The sequence below is a fragment of the Acipenser ruthenus genome, chromosome 24 (assembly GCF_902713425.1).
Source record: "Acipenser ruthenus chromosome 24, fAciRut3.2 maternal haplotype, whole genome shotgun sequence".
Taxonomy (NCBI): domain Eukaryota; kingdom Metazoa; phylum Chordata; class Actinopteri; order Acipenseriformes; family Acipenseridae; genus Acipenser; species Acipenser ruthenus.
In genome coordinates, this window is record NC_081212.1 from 24,019,601 (window position 1) to 24,039,481 (window position 19,881).

Sequence of the window (19,881 nt, forward strand, 5' to 3'; positions counted from 1 at the left end):
CAAATACAACAGCGTACATGAATAAATATCGCTAAATAAAGAAGAAACGGCACTGGCTATTTGATCTGATAGAGCACAGCGAGGAGTTACAGTGTCTGTCTTTGAGGAATACCGTGTAACAAGGTCTGGCAAGGTCTATTATCCGTGCTAACAACTATGGAGGAACATGTTAAACAAGAAACACACATGTATTCAACAATATGTTAGGATTTTTACAGTAACATATTATTTTTCTTCAGTTACACTGGGGCTTCTTACTGGCAGTGGAATTCGTATAGCAAAACAAAACAAAACATAAACAAGCTGCTGCCACGCCAGTGGACTTTGTGTCGTTAAAATATTGCCGTATAAAGGCTAACAACGATTGTGGATCTCTGCGGTTTTAAACACCGCTAGAATGACTTTGTAACTTCACCGCGAAGTTTAGTTCCAATAAAGTTTTATTGACAGGAGTTGAGTTTGAGGACCAATCAGAAAACGAGTCGCCGTCTGCTCTCGCGATATCTGGTTCACGGTAGTGTGTGTGTGTGTGTGTTACCCTTAGCTGGGAGACAGAGGTTGACTGCAGAGAAATTGAGTGATTTTGGAAAAGATGTTTAAAATAATAAACAAACAGACCCTCAGACAGGTGGTAAGTACAACCACCAGGCATCGGAAAAATGCAAATTAATTAAATATGTACGTTAACAAGAGATGTGTAACCCCAGTGTTAATGACACAACATAGGTCAGGTTAACGTGTGACATAACAACTGCTGTGTTATTTAACACCATAACTGTATTCTTGTTTTCGCGTTTAACTAGTGTCTGTTGTCTTGTTTGTTTTTGTGCCGTTTAATAAAACTTACACGTCAACAAATATGTTGGTGAATTGTGTTGATCACTGACGCACCCTAACCTCGTTTACTTCTGATTCATCATTTCTGAAATTGCTGTAATGATTAGCTCTCTTATAAAGCTGTGCATTATTTGTATATCTGTACACGTTTATAATGTCGGAGAGGAAACAGACGCACGCTGTTGAAATTCGCTGAATGACCACAGCTAGTGTGTTGCAGTACTGCATATACTAGGGTAGAGCACGCAGGTTAAACAACGTGCTAGAGCGTTTGTTTAACAACTGCAATGGATCGAGGCTAAAGGTGATCGAGCAGAGAAAACACTAACCGAGCTATTGCCCAGTTTGGCTGGAAGAAAGCCAAGCTTCCGTAAGTAACATCATATAGCCCTTGCCGTGCGGGGCTTTATACAGGAAGAGGGGTGTCGGTTACTTGTCACTGTGATTAATCATGGGATGGTACTAATCAGTGTACCCTAGTTAAGTCTTTTTGTACTCCTGTCTGTAGCTCTACCAGCATATGCGTGTCATATTCTTCGATGAAAACAGCTGTCAGACAGCATTAAATTAAGTCGCACTACAAAACATAGATTGTCATAGGGCTACTACAGTGTTCACAAAGTATTACATGAGCCTTATGTCGTTTTTAAAAAAAAAAACTTAATTAAGTTTGCCTGTTTTGGAGAGTGATCCCTCTTAATCTTTTTTTAAGCAAGTACTTCTCTGTTGATAATGGGACAAGGCATTTGACTGTTTATCATCTGGCTTGAAGGGCACCTCTGTGGTCCCAGTAGGCGAGCACACATGTTTGCAGAACCCATTGCAATTTTTAGCCAAAGACTTCATTATGCCAAATTATAAATTGAGCCAGCAGGCTTTAGAACCTAAGTAAGCTGACAAATGTAGTTAATTTTTTTTTTTTTTTTAGTTTACTAAATCAAATATAGTTGTTTAATGAGAAGCTGGTGGTTTTAATTAACATAAGCCCCTTACCCAATAAAACATAATTTGCTTGGAGTTGTAACCTATCTACTTTAACTCCTCTTGAGGTGAGCTGAAACATCTCATGTCTGTGCAAGGGTAAAACACTCTGTCACTTTATGCATGCTAAATTAAAGAAGCACAGCAACTTTTGTCATGAAACTTTTTACATAGAAATTGATGCGAAAAAGACAACCACTAACACACTGACTTCAAGAGCTCCAAAAAATATATATTTGTTTCCTTGTCTCTTTCAGGCCAGTCTTCTTCACAGGTCTCAGAGTACATTGGTAATTGCAGAGCACACCAATGAGAAGCTAACCCCTATCACTCTCAATGCCATCACTGCTGCCAGTAAGCTGGGGGGAGAGGTGTCTTGTTTGGTCGCTGGCACAGACTGCGCAAAGGTAAGTCATTTGTGTTCATTTCCACCAACAATTAGCTCAACTGTGTAATGTAATTGAGAACCAGGTAGAGGGCAGCAGGAAGTTAGGCGGGTCAGCTTCAAATTCCTGATATTTAGACGACGTCCCTTTCTTCTCACTCAAGGTTCAGGTTTCATTCGGTGCCAAAAAGTATAAATTACTGTTTTTTAGGAAGTTGAACAAAAATCAAAGTTCGAAACAGTTAGGCAGCCTTTTGAAATGAGCATCCTCACATTTCTTGAATCAGCTTACAGTAGAAAATACAACTGTACTACTGTTGTGAGCAGGAAAATGAGTAATTATGAGACTGTGTCCATCAGACCTGTTTGCAGACCATGCACACATACACACATGTTTATTATATTTCAATTTCTTACATTTTACAAGCTCTTGTAAGTGTCCTGTACATCATTATAGCAGTGAAAGAATATTCCTAATTAAGTGTGGTATCTTTTTAACCCAGCATGCATCTTTTGCCTTTAGGTTGCAGAGGAATTAAGTAAAGTGCAGGGTGTTAAAAAAGTTCTGGTGGCCCAACATGCTGCATACAAAGGTTCCCTGCCAGGTAATCTGTGTTATCGTTTTTTCACACCCTTTGATGTTGTTATTGTTTGTGTATTGTCTAACAATTTAAGTTATACAAGTGGTTTAAAAATCTGTATTGACATATTTCAAGTTCTATAGAAAACATGTTGGACTGCCAAAAGCTCGAATTTTGCTAACAGAGAGATGAAAGTGGAAGACAGTGTATAGATGATTATTGCTGATTCGACTGTCTCCTGCTCTCATGTAGTCTTCTGGACAAGAGCAGGTTTCATTTAGTCAAATAAGGCTCTTTGCTGTGAAAAAAGTTGGATCCAATTAATCGTCACCAGCAAACTGCATATACCCCCCTATATGGTAGGATCTATAACATGAAATGTAAAGTAGAAGAAAGATAATAATAAAAATGTATACATTTGTTTTATCCCCCCACAGAGGAATTGACACCATTAATATTGGCCACCCAGCAGCAGTTCAGCTTCACTCACATCTGTGCAGGAGCCTCTGCTTTTGGAAAGGTAAGAAGACTTTAATGTTGGTGTTTCAGCCACTCCCATGAAACATTTTTATTAACATATGTTTTTAGAAAATAAACCTTGCACTTGTAGTTAGCAAATTGAGGTCTACAATGACGTGGTGTATTATACAATGCTCCCAAGTGAATTGGATAATTTGCAATTTCCACAAGTGTGGAATGACTTCCCACAGCCTAAATTACTTTCCAGAAAACAGTAACTTATTGCTTAAAATAATAATAAGACTTAAATTGTGAAGTGATACATTGACCCATTGTAGTTCTTGAGTCCAGGTGAATGAAGAATGAGAACTGGTTTGAAGATCTATACGAGTAAAGTTTTATTTCCATAAGAAAACCTTTCACACTACGTAGTAGCATCTTTCTCAATTATGAGTTCTGTGTAATCCATCTTTCCGAAAGAGATCTGTCAGCTCTCTGATATAATGGTATTTCAATCAAATTACAGTACATTAAACAATATTGTATATCATATTCTTCCTCTTATTGACCTAAGCAGGATATAGGATGCATCATCTTCTGGTGGATAGTATTTCATTTTTATTAATAAAACGCTTGGGTTATCATTTGTCAAATAGCACTTTTAATTATTATACCCTCATTTTCAAAGCTGAAAACTCAGGGGTTGTTTACACTAAAAGTCTTAGCATTACCCTTAGGCTGAAACCTGAAACAGTTTGTTTAACTTTAACTGTTCATATTTAAGCAGCACAATAGCACTTTATTTCAATGTGTTTTGGCAATACCGGAGACAATAACAATGCAGTTTCTGTTAAATATTCAAGTGCACAATACTGAATGTTCTACACAAGAACATGATATTGTGCATTGCTGTTTTAAAATATGACAGAGGTTTAAAACTGAATATTCCTTCTAAAATGATGTTTTCTGTTTGATTTAATACCATGCCTAACTGTTTTACATCTAATTATTTTAGAATCTTCTGCCTAGAGTGGCTGCCAAGCTTGATGTTGCCCCTATTTCGGACATTATTGCAATCAAGTCTCCCGATACCTTTGTTAGGACCATCTATGCTGGTGAGTCTTATTGCTCTGCAGTTTGTGTGTTTTGTTAGTTTGTACGATTTAGATTTTTTGCGTTGGTAGACTAATTGGTAACAAATCAAGTTTGTTAATCATGAAAATGAGTTTTCTTTTGTAATTGTCCTCTTACTGAACCAGCTTCAAGATATCCACTGCATTTTTATTTCCGAAACAAAAGTGTAAAGCTTTTTTTTTTGTAATAGAATGAGCTATCTCTTTAAAGAATGTTAAAAAGAGAAAGAATCCTAGTCTATAGTGATCCCAGCTGGCACTCCACTTAGTGTCTCTCCCAGTGGTTATTGTGATGTTTAAAAAAAAAAAAAAAATCATCTTGATGTTTTTTTGAGACTTTTTTATATTGGGGACAAAAAAAAAAAAAAATCATAAAATATAAATAACATCGAATGGCATTAGACACTTAATCCTTGGCAAGATCTGAATGTTGGCTTCAAGCCTCAGAGATACAGGTCATGCTGGAAACCTCCACGTTCCTCATTCTGGCACTCCAGATTACTTTTCGCTGCAATGAATAATTTTCTAAATTAGTTTAGTTATGAGATGTGGAGCCTCTGGTGCGGTAAGATCTCTGTGATAGACAGCAGCTCCCTTACAAAGGAAACATGTAACTGTGTTTCATCACGTGTTCGATAGTTTGTCTAAAACAGGATGGCACTGGTATGTCATGTGGACTTTGAGCTTGCAAAGACGTTCTCTCCTTCAGAGTGAAGACAATGAGTTAACATGTTACCTGCACAATAAGTCAGTGAACATGGTTGCAATTGTACAGACACACCTCTTGATTGGGAGAATTGCCCTATTATGAGGAGTCATAATAGCAGATCCACATGCATTTCAGTGCCCCTTGAACCATAGAGAGAGCAGCTGAATGAATAAAACTTGTTTTTCATTTGATTTATTTTTCAAGCGCAGATACTGTAATAGCAATTTCAGCTACAAGATCCTTCTGCGGTGTGGTGATTGTTCTGGAGGATTCTGTCCCGCAGTTGCTGGGGAATGATGTGCTGTTTAATTTGTAATCTGCCTTGGTTTGGTTTGTTGTAGGGAATGCTCTCTGTACTGTGAAGTGCAATGAGAAAGTGAAGGTGTTCACTGTCAGAGGAACGTCCTTTGAGGCCGCACTAACCACCGGAGGCAGCGCTACTTCGGAACAAGGTAAACCTTTAACCTGCATATAGGTGTTTCGAAAAAGATGCATTGTAATGTAAATTTTGAAAATTAAAAGTTAAAGGGAACAGAGTTGCAGTAACAAAAATGCAAAGTCTGTTTTCACTTTTTCCCCGATGGTTTATCAAAATAAAGTGTTGAATGTTTTTCTTACACTGTTTTTTGTTCATACTTAATATTGCAGGCTTTCTTTGCAGAATAGGAGTGTCCTAGAAACGTCATGTTTGACTTCCATTAAAGTTAAATTCTCTCTTTAAGGAATTCCATTATTATTTGCAATAACATCTTAAAGAAAAAGTGATTTTTATAATTCACACATTGTTGCAGGTTCACCAGGAACAGTACTGTGTTTTTAACTTGGCTATACAATGCATTCTGGTACTTGTAGTCCTGCATCTCTTAAATAAGAGACAAGTAACTGGTACCTGGCTGCATTGGGATGTGAAGGTCTTACCTTTAAAGATGGTCATTTAAGAGGAGCAGGTTGATGTATGTGTATGTATGCAGATATTTCATTGTGTGTTTTTAATTCCTGCAGTTTCTACTCCTGCTCCTGTTGGAATGTCTGAATGGCTTGGTCAGAACCTGACTAAAAGTGATCGTCCAGAGCTGACCAGTGCGAAGGTGGTGGTGTCGGGCGGTAGGTACAGGAGGATTGACTTTTCACAACAAGAAGTAGATTGCAGGAAAATGAAAGAAAAATAAAAAAAACTGCTTACTGATAAAACTCTGGTCAGACGCCTGCTTTCCACACATTTCATAGGAACCTGTACTTGATTTTTTGCAGCCCAAGCAATCATTGCTTTCCTTGACATTTTTTTTTCATAAAAGATCAATCATCATTTGTATCTGGTCTTAAATCCACGATTAGAAAAACCAATGTAATGGTTTAGTTAAGCTATTTTAATATTGTAGATCTCTTCTTTTGTAAGAAGTAGAATATCAATACATGACATATGTTATGAAATGTAAAAAACATAACACATATAAAATAACTAGAAAAATAATAGTGCTGTATGAAATATAGCACGTGGTTCTAACTGTATTCAAACGGGTCTCCTGTAACTGCTGTTCATTTTGTTTGTTGTTTTCTCATTAGGGAGAGGTCTGAAGAGTGGTGACAACTTTAAGCTGCTGTATGATCTGGCTGACCAGATGCACGCCGCAGGTAACACCTTGTCTGATGCTTTCTTGTACTTTGCTAGGAAATAGAGTTTGATGATCTTCCAAACAGTGGTGGATACAACTGCCCTTTGATTTGAGAACAGCATCCTGCTGCTGTTTGCCCTCCTGTTGACCCCTTATTAACATCATTAATACAAGGCTTAAATGTCTTTTGGGTTACAGTTGGGGCTTCAAGAGCTGCCGTTGACGCTGGATTTGTCCCCAATGACATGCAGGTTGGACAGACCGGAAAAATTGTGGCACCGGTAAGTAACAAAACATTTTCCTACTGGACTAAAACGTCAGTAGTTTCACTGAGTTTTAATGATACCCCCCGGACAACTACCAGTGCATAACCACTGAACAGGATATTTGTTCTTCATTTTACCACCCCAAATATTTTTTTGCAATTGCTAAGACGTGTTTCACGTGAAATGTCAGGTTTGAGTTGCAAAGCAGCCAAAGGGCTGCAGAAGGGTTGAGTGTGGGCTTGCTGTTTTTGCAGTCCTCTTGGAAGTCAAACCAGAGTATTGATTAAAAGGCCGTTGAAAGAGATCATGAGGGGATGCCTCCTGGCAATGTGAAGAGACAATGTTAAGGGTTATGGCTCCTGAGCAAATAACACAACTGGAAGTTGTCTTATTTATTTATTATATAATACTTTTTGTCTCTTCCAAATAAAAAAAACTAGAAGAAAATACCTGGCTGCATTATTTATGTATTCTATAAATAATGGAGCAACATATACAGTACCTGGAAAGTAATCTGTTGATTTGAAGAGAGAAACACGTAAATAAAATGTCCTTGGATATGTCTATCCCATTTACAAAAAATATCTCAATGCACAATATGTTGTGTATTGTGGTAGGTAATCTAGCATTGTTATTACAGGCTGTCAAACAGACATTTCAGAAAACTTCCTTTCAAACCGCATGGGCTTTGCAGGATTTTGCTGTAAAATACAATCCCAGTGCCACAAACAGCCTTTCCTGTTTGGGTGCCATTTTGGATGTTCATACATGCTTAAAACATATATTTAAAAAAACGATTCCTTGACATTCCTTACTTTTTGTGAAAGTAAGGTTCATAATGGTTTTCTAGTACTTAGCAGTGGTTCCTGTCTAATTGATTGGCTGGTATTCCCAAAGCGTCTTTTCATGCTAATACTGTGTAAGAATATACATTTATAATGATCAGATTGCATCCAAGGTCTGTTACTTTCACAATAATAAAATATTGACTTGTGTATAGAGATAGAAAAAGAAAACAACAGTATTTATGTTGATAAATGTGTCACTCTATTACACTTAGTTTACCATTGAAAGAATAATTTGATTAGATTGTGTGAATGACTGGGTGTCCTGCCCTTACCTTGATTTGATAGTGACCATTTTGACTGATGCAAATGATTGTGGATTTGAATCTCATTTTAATTAGCATAATGAGCAGACACTTTCACTGGTAGCGATATTTGTGTAGTCGAGTCATTTTAAAGAATGCATTACATTTTTATTTATTTCATTCATCTAATTGCATCTTTGAAATTACAGTTGCATAGAGTTTTACAGTTCACTAGTTCTGTAACTGTTGTTACAAAGTGATGGTATGGCATGGTCTTCCCAAAGTACATGTTGATAAAATACATGTTGATAAAGACTGTATGGTACTTTTATCAGTGTTTTCTAGGTGTAGAACTGCAAGAAGTGTTCAAATACACTGAAGAGGCCTTGCTGTGAAACAGATGGACAGTTTTGTTTTTTATATATACACATGCAGTAACGGTTTGAATGAAATATTTTCAGCTGTATTTTTTTGCACCGTACATATATAAAGCGCTTGTAAATTGTTTTAGGATCTCAAATGTAATAAGGCTTAAAAAGGTTAATTTTCCATTAGCGTTTCTGCAGGGATACCCCAGCTGTCATTACCCGCACATTAAGGGAGTTTAAACCTCCTGAAATTTAGTTAATGGCTGGTTTTAAAGCCCTAAATCATTTAGCAGATCCATTAGTGTGTAGACTGAAAGTGCAGTGAGAGTACACCCAACCCCCAGACTGGACAGTTCTGCCAACATTCCGTGGTTGGCGAAGTAACTTTTATAATGGCTGTTGTTTTCACCATATATTATCCAGTATGTATTTGTGTCGTATACCGTTAAATGTGTTTCTGAAAAGCAAACATTATCAGACCTCTGGGGTGGGAGGGGAAAACACATATCTAGACATTTTAACAGGTATGAAATTCGACAGGAAAATTATCCGTGCTCCTTATCTGTAAAATTTTTATATATATGTATATATTCATATATATGTATGATGTGTGTGCCTTAGGGAATTTATGCATTGTTGGATGAAGAGTCAGTCCCCTTCATTGCCTCATTAGTGTAACTGTCTGTCATCTTCTTGATTTTACATATTTTCTGCTTGTATTCTTTCTATTCAGAATACTCAAAAGCACAATAAGCAATAGTCTTCTAACTTAGAGGATTTGCAAGGGTACATGTCAGTCTAATGAACAATGCAACACCTCAACTAATTCCAATTGCAAAGAAGAAATGGATGCCTTGCTTTGTGCAGGAAAATCCTTCATCTCCCAGTCCTATTGAAGAGATCTACAGTAGTACTAAAAAAGACTTCTAGGCGTCATGAAAGAGATTGACAAAGATTTCTGGTGGAAATGTCAGTTTCATAACTCTCTGTTTGTTTACAGGAACGTCTTTAACATTAGAAGTAATTTATTTGGTATAAAGAAAGTAAGAGCAAAAACAGTTTGGTAAAGTTAGAAATAAATAAATAAAATAAAGAAAGAAGTGTACTGAATGGGTCAGTAAATGACACCTGGGGAAACCAAAGGAGGATTAATAGCCTGTAGAGTTAAGAGTGGCAGTATTAACACCCACCACTGATTAGATCGTTTAAAATAGACCCCTTCCTTTATTTTGTAACTGACCTCGAGGTCTGTGCTAATGCTGTCTCCCGGTCTTGACACTTGTGTGAAAATACACGTGCAGTCAGTTGTGGGGGGCTTGCATTAAAAACAAGTACTGCATGACATACACTGTACCTCTGCTTCAGTGACACAGCTGTGTTTGATCTATCACCCTTGTAAAGATGTATAGGAGGCTGTGTGGTCCAGTGGTTAAAGAAAAGGGCTTGTAACCAGGAGGTCCCCGGTTCAAATCCCACCTCAGCCACTGACTCATTGTGTGACCCTGAGCAAGTCACTTAACCTCCTTGTGCTCCGTCTTTCGGGTGAGACGTAGTTGTAAGTGACTCTGCAGCTGATGCATAGTTCACACACCCTAGTCTCTGTAAGTCGCTTTGGATAAAGGCGTCTGCTAAATAAACAAATAATAATAATAATAATAATAATAATATCTGCTATTTGATTGTTAAATGCTGCTATATAGCATTATGTCTTGCTACTCTCTTTGTATAGTTTGTATCTTGTGTTCTAACGCTCACTGTCTGGTTTCACAGTCCCCCAATTAAAACAAATCTAGGAATACCTAATGTTACCTTAGGTAAGGCAGGACCAAATGTATGCATGTACCAGGCGTGTTTCTTGAAGTTTCTCTCATCTCTGTGGATATGGAGAGGTCTATCAGATTACTTCTGCTCATTGTGTAAGTGCTGAAGAAATACTAACTACCGTATGTAGTATTAATGTATGCAGTTAGGTTTAATGATTAGTTTAATACTATTGCATTTATTATTTCTTAAAATATAGAATCTGTTGTATTTATCTTAATAAAAGTGTCTTGGGTGGGTTTTTTCTGCTTACATAGTAACGGGAATAGTTTCTGCTGTTTGGTATACATTAGCCTGGTTGATTAAACATACTTATTCCAATCTGGCTTCTTGTAAAGCGCGTATGTTCTAACACCTGACAGTAGGTTCCATGTGCGAGTGTATTGATTTTTGCATCACTGCTGGGTATTTTATTAACAGCCCAGCAGGTGCAGTTGGTGCCCTGTCAGGAGCTGTGTAGAGGAAGGGATAGTGGGAAGCAGATGCTGGTAGCTTTGGGAAAGTTGACCAAGCTTGGCAAATTGTTGGACCATTTGTTTCTCACTGTCTCGCTCACTCTCTGTATATAAATATATATATATTTTAAGGTTTACCCAGAAGTAGCTGTGTAGCAGAGATGTTTGTATGCAGCTGGGGACCGGGAGTGTACTGGCTAGCTTTCTCTCTGGCTCGCAAAAAGCACTAGATTGACGGCCCCTTTCGTACTGTATTATCCATCCTGGCTTTTAACTCCAGGAGAACTGTGTTCACAAATTGATGCTCTGCTCCTCTGGGGCTGGTGCAGAAACATTAAATTGTGCTGAAATATTCATATGTGAGTGCATTTAGCTGAAAGCAATTGATGTGGTGCTCCCAAGAGGGGAAATGGAAATGCTGCTGGACCCCGCACTCTGGCAGACACCCTAAGCGCTCTTCTTAAGAGTAATTACACAGACTGCCTGATCAAAGCCCTTGAAAAGCTCCTTAAAGTGAAGAGGGTTAAAGCAAGACTCAGTTGGTATATGTTTGGATACTCTTTAGCTTGTAGCATTCACAACTTAGGGCCAGGTTTTGGGGCATTTCATTGTTATGAGGAATGTGTCCAAGTATTTTTTTTTCTTAAAAGGAAGTCTGAAAGTTTTGTATTGTTGTTTTTCCCCATTGAGTTCTTGGATAGGTATTTGTTGTTGTTTGTTTGTTTTTTGTTTTTTTAAAGAGGGATTCCAAGTATATCATTCACTGTTCATGTCCCGTCACTCTCAGTTCTAACAAGCAGTTACTCCACACACACTGACTTTCTTTCACAGTACCGGCTGAGCTTTGAAATTGTTGATTTTGTTTAACAGGGCAGAGGCTGGGCATGAACCAGCGACCCAGCACACTGCACACGAGCGTCTTAACCACAATGCAGAAGAGCCGGGCGAGTATGCATTCGTGGTTTTAGAGCTTTTAACCTCACCTCATCTCACCTCATCTCAACTCACTGACCGGGGACAGAATCTGTAACCGCAGTATATAACTCAGCACTGCACGTTATACTCCTCACCCACTGTACCCTCGGTGATGATTTAGTCTATGAGAACGAGTCACGGCACCAATGCAACAGGGCAGAGGCTGGGTGCAGACCGGCGACCCCGCAACCCGCAAGTTGCGAGTATCTCGCAGTGCAAAACAGCCGGGCTCTTCTGCATTCAGGGTTTTGGTGCTTTTAACCCCATCTCATCTCACCACAGGGGACAGAATCCGTAACGGCAGTGTATCACACAGCACTGCCCGCTACACATGCATTGGCATACTGACACTTAATGATTGTATCCTTTGTGCATTTTTTGTTTGTTTAATTATTTAGTTTTACAATTTGTAACTGCAGCAAAGGCAGATAATCATAATAGGGGACTACGGCTGTTGGGTTGACATTCATTCTGATTGGTATGTTGTCGTTGCAAATAATATGAGCCTAGTTGCAATGTAGTAATCCTTTTTTTTTGTTGTGTTTTTAGAACGAATTTCTAATCGAAATACTGTGTGCGGTATTTACTGCATAGTGTCAAATATTTATACCTCAATATTATGTATCTGTATGGGAATGTAGCTTTTAAAAGTATTCAGATTGTTTACAAATTATTGATTCTTTTTTTTTCTTCCTGTTCTGTCAATTGATAAATGCATTCTTTGATTTCCCCTAAGAATGTTTAGCACACTAATGATGTTTTTCATTTTGCAGGAACTTTATATTGCTGTCGGCATTTCTGGAGCTATTCAGCATCTGGCTGGCATGAAAGACAGCAAGGTACATCATGGAGAATTTGTAATGTTACGACAGACAAACATTTTAAGGCTTTATTGGTGAATATAAGCAATGATGTATTTCAAGTTGATTGTCTGAGGTCTCTCCGTAAAGCAGGGCTTATATTTTTCCATGCAAAAAACAAACAAAACCAGTTGATTTGAAAATCAGTTATCTGCTCAGATTTAGTTTGGGGATCATTAACAACATCTCGATTATATGAAGATGCAAAAATAATATCTGACGTATTTAAAGCCATGAAATATATTAAGAAATGCTGTGGATTCACGTTAAACCTGTAGAATTTCATGGACAGTACATACATTTACTAGCCATGGTCAGTCAGTCTACAGAGTTAACATCAAATGTAATTTCACAAGAATAGATTTGTAACATTTTAAAAGAAAATGCTTTCTGGAGTCTTCAACCCCATCAAAAATATTTTCTAATTCCCCAGTCCGACACGTTAATTCATGCATAACAGTGCCGTATTTCAATTACGGGTCTTGCATTCCATAGAATTAAAGATGCTTCTGACATGCCTGTGTACAGTGGCTTCAGTTATATGAAAATGCAATAGAAAAGGTAATGAAACTTTAAACAGGGTTGTTAACTCCAGAGTGCCTAGTGCCTGTGCGTCTGATTACGTCTGATTTGCAAACTTTGTTTCATTCTTTGGCGCTTTGAGCAGCAAATGAAATCTCTTTGTGCTCTGCAATCAAATCTCAGCTGAGTCTTTTGTAACACACATTTAGAAATCGAAATGCTTTATTTCTGGCTTGTACTGTTATTTTCATGCACCTGTTTAGCCAGTTGTGTTTTAGGGATGCTCAAATGTTTTAAACCTAAAATGTGAAGAACATAGATACTTAAGACTGTTATAATGTAAGTGTCACAGCCAGGATAAACTGTGAACTATGTGCTTTCTGTAGGTTTGTTATCAGAGGTTTATACTATCGACTTTAAAAGCAAATACTCTTCGTAATTGTTATATTTTGTATGCATGTCATACTTTAAGATATTGTATGGTATAGTATGTGCAGGTAGCAAGAGAGATATTGCAGTACTTGGTAACACTAAAAGATAAATCAATTACAGTATACACAGTTTTTGCCTCATGCCTTCGCCAGTACGTTTTTAGGGGTGCTGTTGTGGTCCCACACATGAGATGCTGGGACAGAACTGTTTGTGCTGCCAGGTGCTAACTGTACTTTTATTTCTCTACTACGTACTTTCCCCCAGCCATATCTGAACTGCTCAAGTGATTTTTATACAAAGTCCGTCAAGCTATCGGGAGGTCAAGCTATTTAGGATAAAGAATGTGGCACTTCTTACATTATTGATATCTAGAAGAGAAGGAACAGAGTACTTTACATGTAGTGCTCATTTTAACAGATACCTTAATTATAAATAGAATAAATTGCCCTTAAATTGAGCAGCAGTTAGTTGCTTTAGTCTTAAAATATCTTTCCCAGCGTACAAAAACTTGCTGCTTTTCCCCTGAACTTGGCAGTCATGTAGTGACCCAGTTTAAAAAAATAAAAACAAGTAAAGAAAGGGTAAGTACTTCCATACTGCCTAGAAGAAAACTGTTTTATGTAAATGTGAAATGTAACAATTCTTGTGTAGCCATGACAACCGTCTCCTAAGTGGATTTCTTCTACCATGTGAATTATCTGCTTCGGGATCCCATGCACTTAAAGGCTGTGTTTTAAAGGGGAACCTGAGAAGCTTTTTAAAGAACGATGTATAATTTATTTGTATTTTTTTTTCCTGTACCGTGCTTCAGAGACTTGAAGTAATTTTCTGGGTAGAGTGGATGTGTAATTATCAGACTAGGTTGTTACATGAACATATGAAAATAATAATTTCATAGAGATTTTTTTCATAAGTCACGCAAATGTCAGGTATTCTATTGTATCTCTTAATATAACTTGCTGTGTTCCGTACTCTGTTTTGTTTTTACCAGCCAAATTCTGTTTGCTTTTTAAACTTCCAAAATATTTCTCAGATGTTCTGTAGCCCTTTTTTAAATGTATTGTTCTCTGGTTTTACTTTTATTTTCAGAACAGCTCTGAATCAAGTTTTTGAGAGCAAGGATTCACATTTTTAACATTTATTTATTTACTTCAGACAATTGTTGCAATAAACAAGGACCCAGAAGCCCCCATTTTCCAAGTCGCTGACTATGGTTTGGTGGCTGACCTTTTTAAGGTAAGCATTGGTTCATGTGCGGTATTGTAAAGTCTCTATTTCCAAAAAATATATATACTAATGTGCAGGTGACAAAACATATGTTTTAAAATCCAGTATTTATAAAAATCAACAAGCAAGCGAATGTATTTCTTTAACTCATCTGTAAAGAAAGCAAGAGGACTGAAACTTGTTTATGCTGAACAATTTATTTAAAAGGCAAACGTTTTATTCTGTAGTTGTAACGTTGGGGGTGCGTTTGGTATTTGTTACGCTTAGAGACCACGCACACTTTCAATGTATTTCAGAAATGCTGTAAACTGACTAATTCAATTCCAGCCTTTGAATAAACTCTACACTTCAGCATGCCGTGTTAATGTTAAGCAGCTCCTGGTAGCAGTTTGTGGTTCATATTACCCAAATGATCACTCACAGTGGGGAAATGGGTGCAGCCTGCATTCAAATCGCTTTGTATCTCTAATTCATGATGGCATTTCAAATTTCAGTATTTGTTTCCTCCATGTGATGTAGGCAGTTGTGACAGGTAAATTGGGGGAAGTAACTGTAGATCGTGGGCTTCTTAACATTTATAAATTCTTCAGAAATGTTTTTGGAGTTCTGCATTCTGCAGGTACTATGGAGACTATCCCGGCACTGCCAGTTTTTAATGTGCTCACTACACTTCTTTTCAAAAGCTTGATTTCTCAGAGTGTCTTCGGATGCATCTAAATTACTAATATTTGTACAGTCCTTTTAAAAGACCATTATTTATTAATTTAGATTCTCTGCATATAAAAATGTATTTGTATTAATTTGTAATTGTAATATTTCAATGATTTGCTTCTATTCATCTGTAAATATTATTACATTTTAAGAAATGTATAGATCTACCATTTTCTCTCCTAATTGGTTTTTTGTATAAATGCCCCTAAAATGTTTAAAGATATACAAGTTCTTAAATGCACTAGCGTATTCCAAGGCTGCTTGTATGCCTGACTAGAAAGTAAAAACCCTTGTAAAGATGCAAGTCATTAAATATGAAATATTAAATCTCATGCCTAATGGACATTTCTAATTCAGCCGATTTTGTCTGACTGTGACAATCAGAAACATTATCCTTCTGTGCTGGAGCGACCAGCAGGCTTCTTCAACAGGAAGGGTAATTGATAGTTAACACAAGTGACTGGTGTAGGTTTTCAGGTTTATTTTCTATTGCCTTCTACCTACTGTTTACATGCATAGTTGATTTTTGTAGTGCTGTTCTAAGTTACAGTGCTGGATAAATTAGGGCTGGTTTAGATCTCTGATAGATGTGGTGCAGCAGGACAGGGTGCCAGGGCTTTGGCACAGTTCCTTGTTTACTGTAAATGAAAGGGTGCTGTGTTATGTTTTTCTTCATTTGCCTGTCCCTAATTACTTATTTAGGAGATCTGTGGCGCGTGACTGGCCCTAGTGTTTTAGTAAAACTGTAAAAGTGATGGGTAATAATACCTAGCGGAGCTGTGACCCAATGGCTATCGCTTTACCTGGGATCATTTCTCAAGTAACAGCTTAAAATATGAAGTGTTAGAACTAAACTACACCTCAGTAAGGAAAAAAAAAAAGATTGGTTTACTTTGCGTTCTTTACAGAATAATTATATCGCAAAGTACGTGTGTTGATCAGTTGTTCCGTGATACATTAAGAGGGAATCAAAATGTGGATTTATGTGTTTAAAATACTTATTTATTATGTGTTATTATGGCAACACCCTGAACAAATTCTGGGGGTATGGAGCAATTATTAGACAGCATGGTGTAGTCCAGCAACATTAACATTTTTCAAACTTTTATTTTTATTTTTTAAGGCTGTTCCTGAAATGACGGAGCTGCTGAAGAAGAAGTAATCTAGGAACCAAACAACCTCATGCCACACTTAACAGGAATACTTGTTTGTTCTCCAAATGTACGCCTGGGAGGGAAATAGCAGCCTTAAAACAAGGCTCAGAATGTGTTTGCACATGTTGCCTTATATTTGTTCTCTGCCCACGGTCTGTCATTTGTGTGATCTGTAATTAAAATCATTTCAATTATTAGTAGGTGTTGAATAATATGCATTCACAGATGTAACTGGTCTTCAACAACAGTAGCATGCAATTGGTTAAAGCAGTGTTTATGAGCTGGCATTCATGGGTGGCAGTTTTTTGAGCGGTCAGCTGGTAATCTCAAGTTAGAAGCAGGTGGGGATCTACAACTCGATAAATCAAGGAAACACCGGTCCAGACCCCAGTGTTTGATATTAAACCCAGTGGTTTTGTAAGACGTTTATTAGCTAACAGGTGTTGCTGAGGTTAGATCAAATTGTGGCATATATACCCTTAAACCATGTCCCCCAGAACAGTAGGGAAGGTCAGGTTGACCAGTTTAATAGTAATCCCAGTGCGCAGTGGTCTGCGGCAGGGGCAGTCAGTCACGAGGAACCCCAGCAGCAGAACTAGTGTGTGGTTCTAGACTTTCTGATTTAACTTCAAGTGCAGAGAATCCATTATAATGTAGCATAAAAAGTACAATGAAAAAATCCTGTAGATAATGGCCCATGAATTCTTAATAGAACATAATAAAAAATAAATAAAGCATGTAATAGCCTGGGTGGTTGTGTACATTCTCTATTAGATTCTTATGAAGATTTAATTGATATTTATTAAAAATTAAGTTATTTTAAGTAATAGTGTTGCTACATATTTAATTAGCATACAATTAGTAGCGATTGTTAATTTAGGACATGTTAATTATTAATACATACCAATTAGCATGCATTAGGTTTACAATTAAATTGTACAATTATCTTGCAACTGGTTTCAGTAGTGACACTTACAATTTTAATATTGTATCAATTAAGATAGTTAACAGCAATATGTACAAAGAATGCCCAGATGTATACTGAATTTGCGTTTGTTACCAAATATACAGTTTTGGTGGCTCATGAAGAACATGAACATGTAGATTTAAGGTAATGACTCCACTCATTTCCTTATTTGGAGTCTATAAATGGCATAGTAAATCTTTATCATTTACATTTGTAAACAATTCTTAAAATAGGTTTTAAATATAAAATGTGTCACTATTTCCCCCGAGTCACGAGAATGTCAAGTTAATTTGCCGTTTTTGCTGTGTTTATTGTGGTGATAACTTAAATCACAACGTATCAGTTGCAATTGATTGGCAAAGCTATCTCCTGGCAGTGTGCTTCATCCATGCACGGGGGGGGGGGGGGGGGGCTTAACAGTTGCATATTTCAAGCTAGCTATACCATTTTATAATTAACTTGAAGTCTGCAACTGTTTAAGAGTTGAAAACAATGAAAAAGGTCTAATTAAGCAAATGATCAGTTCAATTAAGGGTCTAGTTAAGTAATTGAGAGCTTGGTTGGAATGAAAACCAGCAGACACAGGGGGTCCTCAGGACCGGAATTGGAAACCACTGATCTAAGCAACACAACAACATTATGTATTGAGAACCCTGTCACTGTTTAACTGGGTGGTTGCAACACTTAATCAATGCAGATTCTGGGGAGCCTGGATGTTTTAAGATGGTCCAAAGTCACAGTGGCATTAAAAGATCAAAAGTGTGGCTGAATGTAATAAACAAACAAGATAAAGCCATTCCCATGTCCCATCATTTTACAAACTTCATTTTAATTCAGCGCTGTTAGCAGTCTGCATCTCATTTGCCATGGTCATCGTTATAAAATACTGCTGTAAACATTAGTGCACTGGATTATTTTCACATATTCAGAAAGCTGTTTTTTTTTTTTTTTTAGGTTCATGCTACAAACATTTCATTTTGGAACATGGTTCCTTTCAATTATATCGCATTCTCCAACCAATCAATTTCCCAACACACCCAGGTACCCCCAAAAACAAGTCCTGGATTGATTTAAAAATACTGCAGCGAACATTGTTTTGCCCTCTTGAATTTAAATACAAATTTCAACATATGTAATGTAGAAAGTGTAAGGTAAAAAATCTGCTGTCCATACAACTCATCCAATCAAATGTACCCTGGTGTAGCCTGATCAGAGATTGTTTTACAGATGTTTTTGTTTTAAAAACAATACTGTTGTATTAGGTTGTTTCATAAAAGCTTGAGCACGGTCCCTTGCTGGTTTTATATTTTTTTTATGGGACCTTTTCAGTGAAAATTCCTGATGATTGTTCAACGCTGGATCTTAACCTCTCCCCCTTGCAATGCTCTCCTAATGCATCTGTGGGTTAGTCTTGACCACACTTCCAAAGCACTTCGATAGGGAGGGAGCTCAACAAGAGCGAGGCCACAGAAAGCTTTCTTGGAGGCATGAGGAATTTGTCATTGCTGGCTCAAAAAGGCTGCTGCTAGTGCTGCCGTTGGCAACGCTACCCGCTCACTATGTGTCCGGTGGCCGGCTCAGAGACCCACCAGCTGGCTCCAGAAACCTGTACTTCTCCTCCAGGGTGGGCTCGTTCCCGTGGAAGTGAATGAGTGGTTTAGTCTGGCATACATTGAGGCTCTCCTGGTTCTTCTTGTTGTAAATATTCATTCTGTGCTCCAGCTCTGGGCTTGTTTTGTTCGACCCCGTGGGGCTAGGTAGCTTAAGGTTAACGGGGTCCAGCCTCTTCTGCGCCAGGCAGGAGTCCTCCGTGAGGGAGGACAGCAGCTCCTGGACCACGGCGCTGGCGTCCCGCTGTCCGGCTGAGCCTAGGTCCTCCTGGTGGTGGTGGTGTTGGCCCCTTGACCGCGCCACTGGGCAGTAGTCGGAGGAGCCCTCCCGGGTTGTGCTGCAGCCCGTAGAGGAGCCGAGCGTCTGGCTGCTGCCGCTCTGGTTCCTGGTGGTGGAGCTGTCTGTGGAGCGGGAGACAGTCGCCGAGGTGTCGCTGACGGAGCTCCCCATGCGCTGCAGCTTCCCGGGGGCCTCCACAGTCAGCAGATCTGAGGAGATGTAGTGGGGGTTGCTGGGAAGGTGCACGTCGATGGCTGTCGTGGTGATGACACGCGTGCCAGCTTCCGGAACTCCCACATCTGGTGCGCAAGATGGGGGGGGGGGGAAACAAAAAACATATCAAAATGCTGAAATAAGAAATCCAAAGAAAAGAATGAAAACATAATTCTGATGGTGAGCGCTCTAAGCCCTAATATGGGTCTTGTTTTTGCTAATTACACAACAT

The 19,881-nt window shown here is 38.2% G+C and overlaps 2 protein-coding genes across 4 annotated transcripts in view; one reads left to right on the forward strand and one right to left on the reverse strand.

Moving 5' to 3' along the window:
• Positions 1–489: 489 nt before the first annotated feature.
• LOC131696453 (electron transfer flavoprotein subunit alpha, mitochondrial-like) lies at positions 490–16,776 on the forward strand. The gene is made up of 12 exons (XM_034048976.3): positions 490–631; positions 2,076–2,225; positions 2,727–2,808; positions 3,222–3,304; positions 4,259–4,358; positions 5,427–5,537; positions 6,088–6,189; positions 6,649–6,717; positions 6,897–6,979; positions 12,447–12,512; positions 14,643–14,723; positions 16,549–16,776. The coding sequence occupies exons 1-12, from the start codon at positions 593–595 to the stop codon at positions 16,585–16,587; spliced, it is 1,005 nt and encodes a 334-aa protein (XP_033904867.2). The 5' UTR covers positions 490–592; the 3' UTR covers positions 16,588–16,776.
• Positions 16,367–19,881, reverse strand: part of LOC117962739 (transmembrane protein 266-like) — a 48,460-nt gene continuing 44,945 nt past the window's right edge. For all 3 annotated transcript variants that reach the window (XM_058998853.1, XM_058998855.1, XM_058998854.1), the window contains one exon: positions 16,367–19,735. In XM_058998853.1, the coding sequence (XP_058854836.1) occupies positions 19,104–19,735 (632 nt within the window). In that variant the 3' untranslated portion in view covers positions 16,367–19,103. The remainder of the gene's footprint in view (positions 19,736–19,881) is intronic.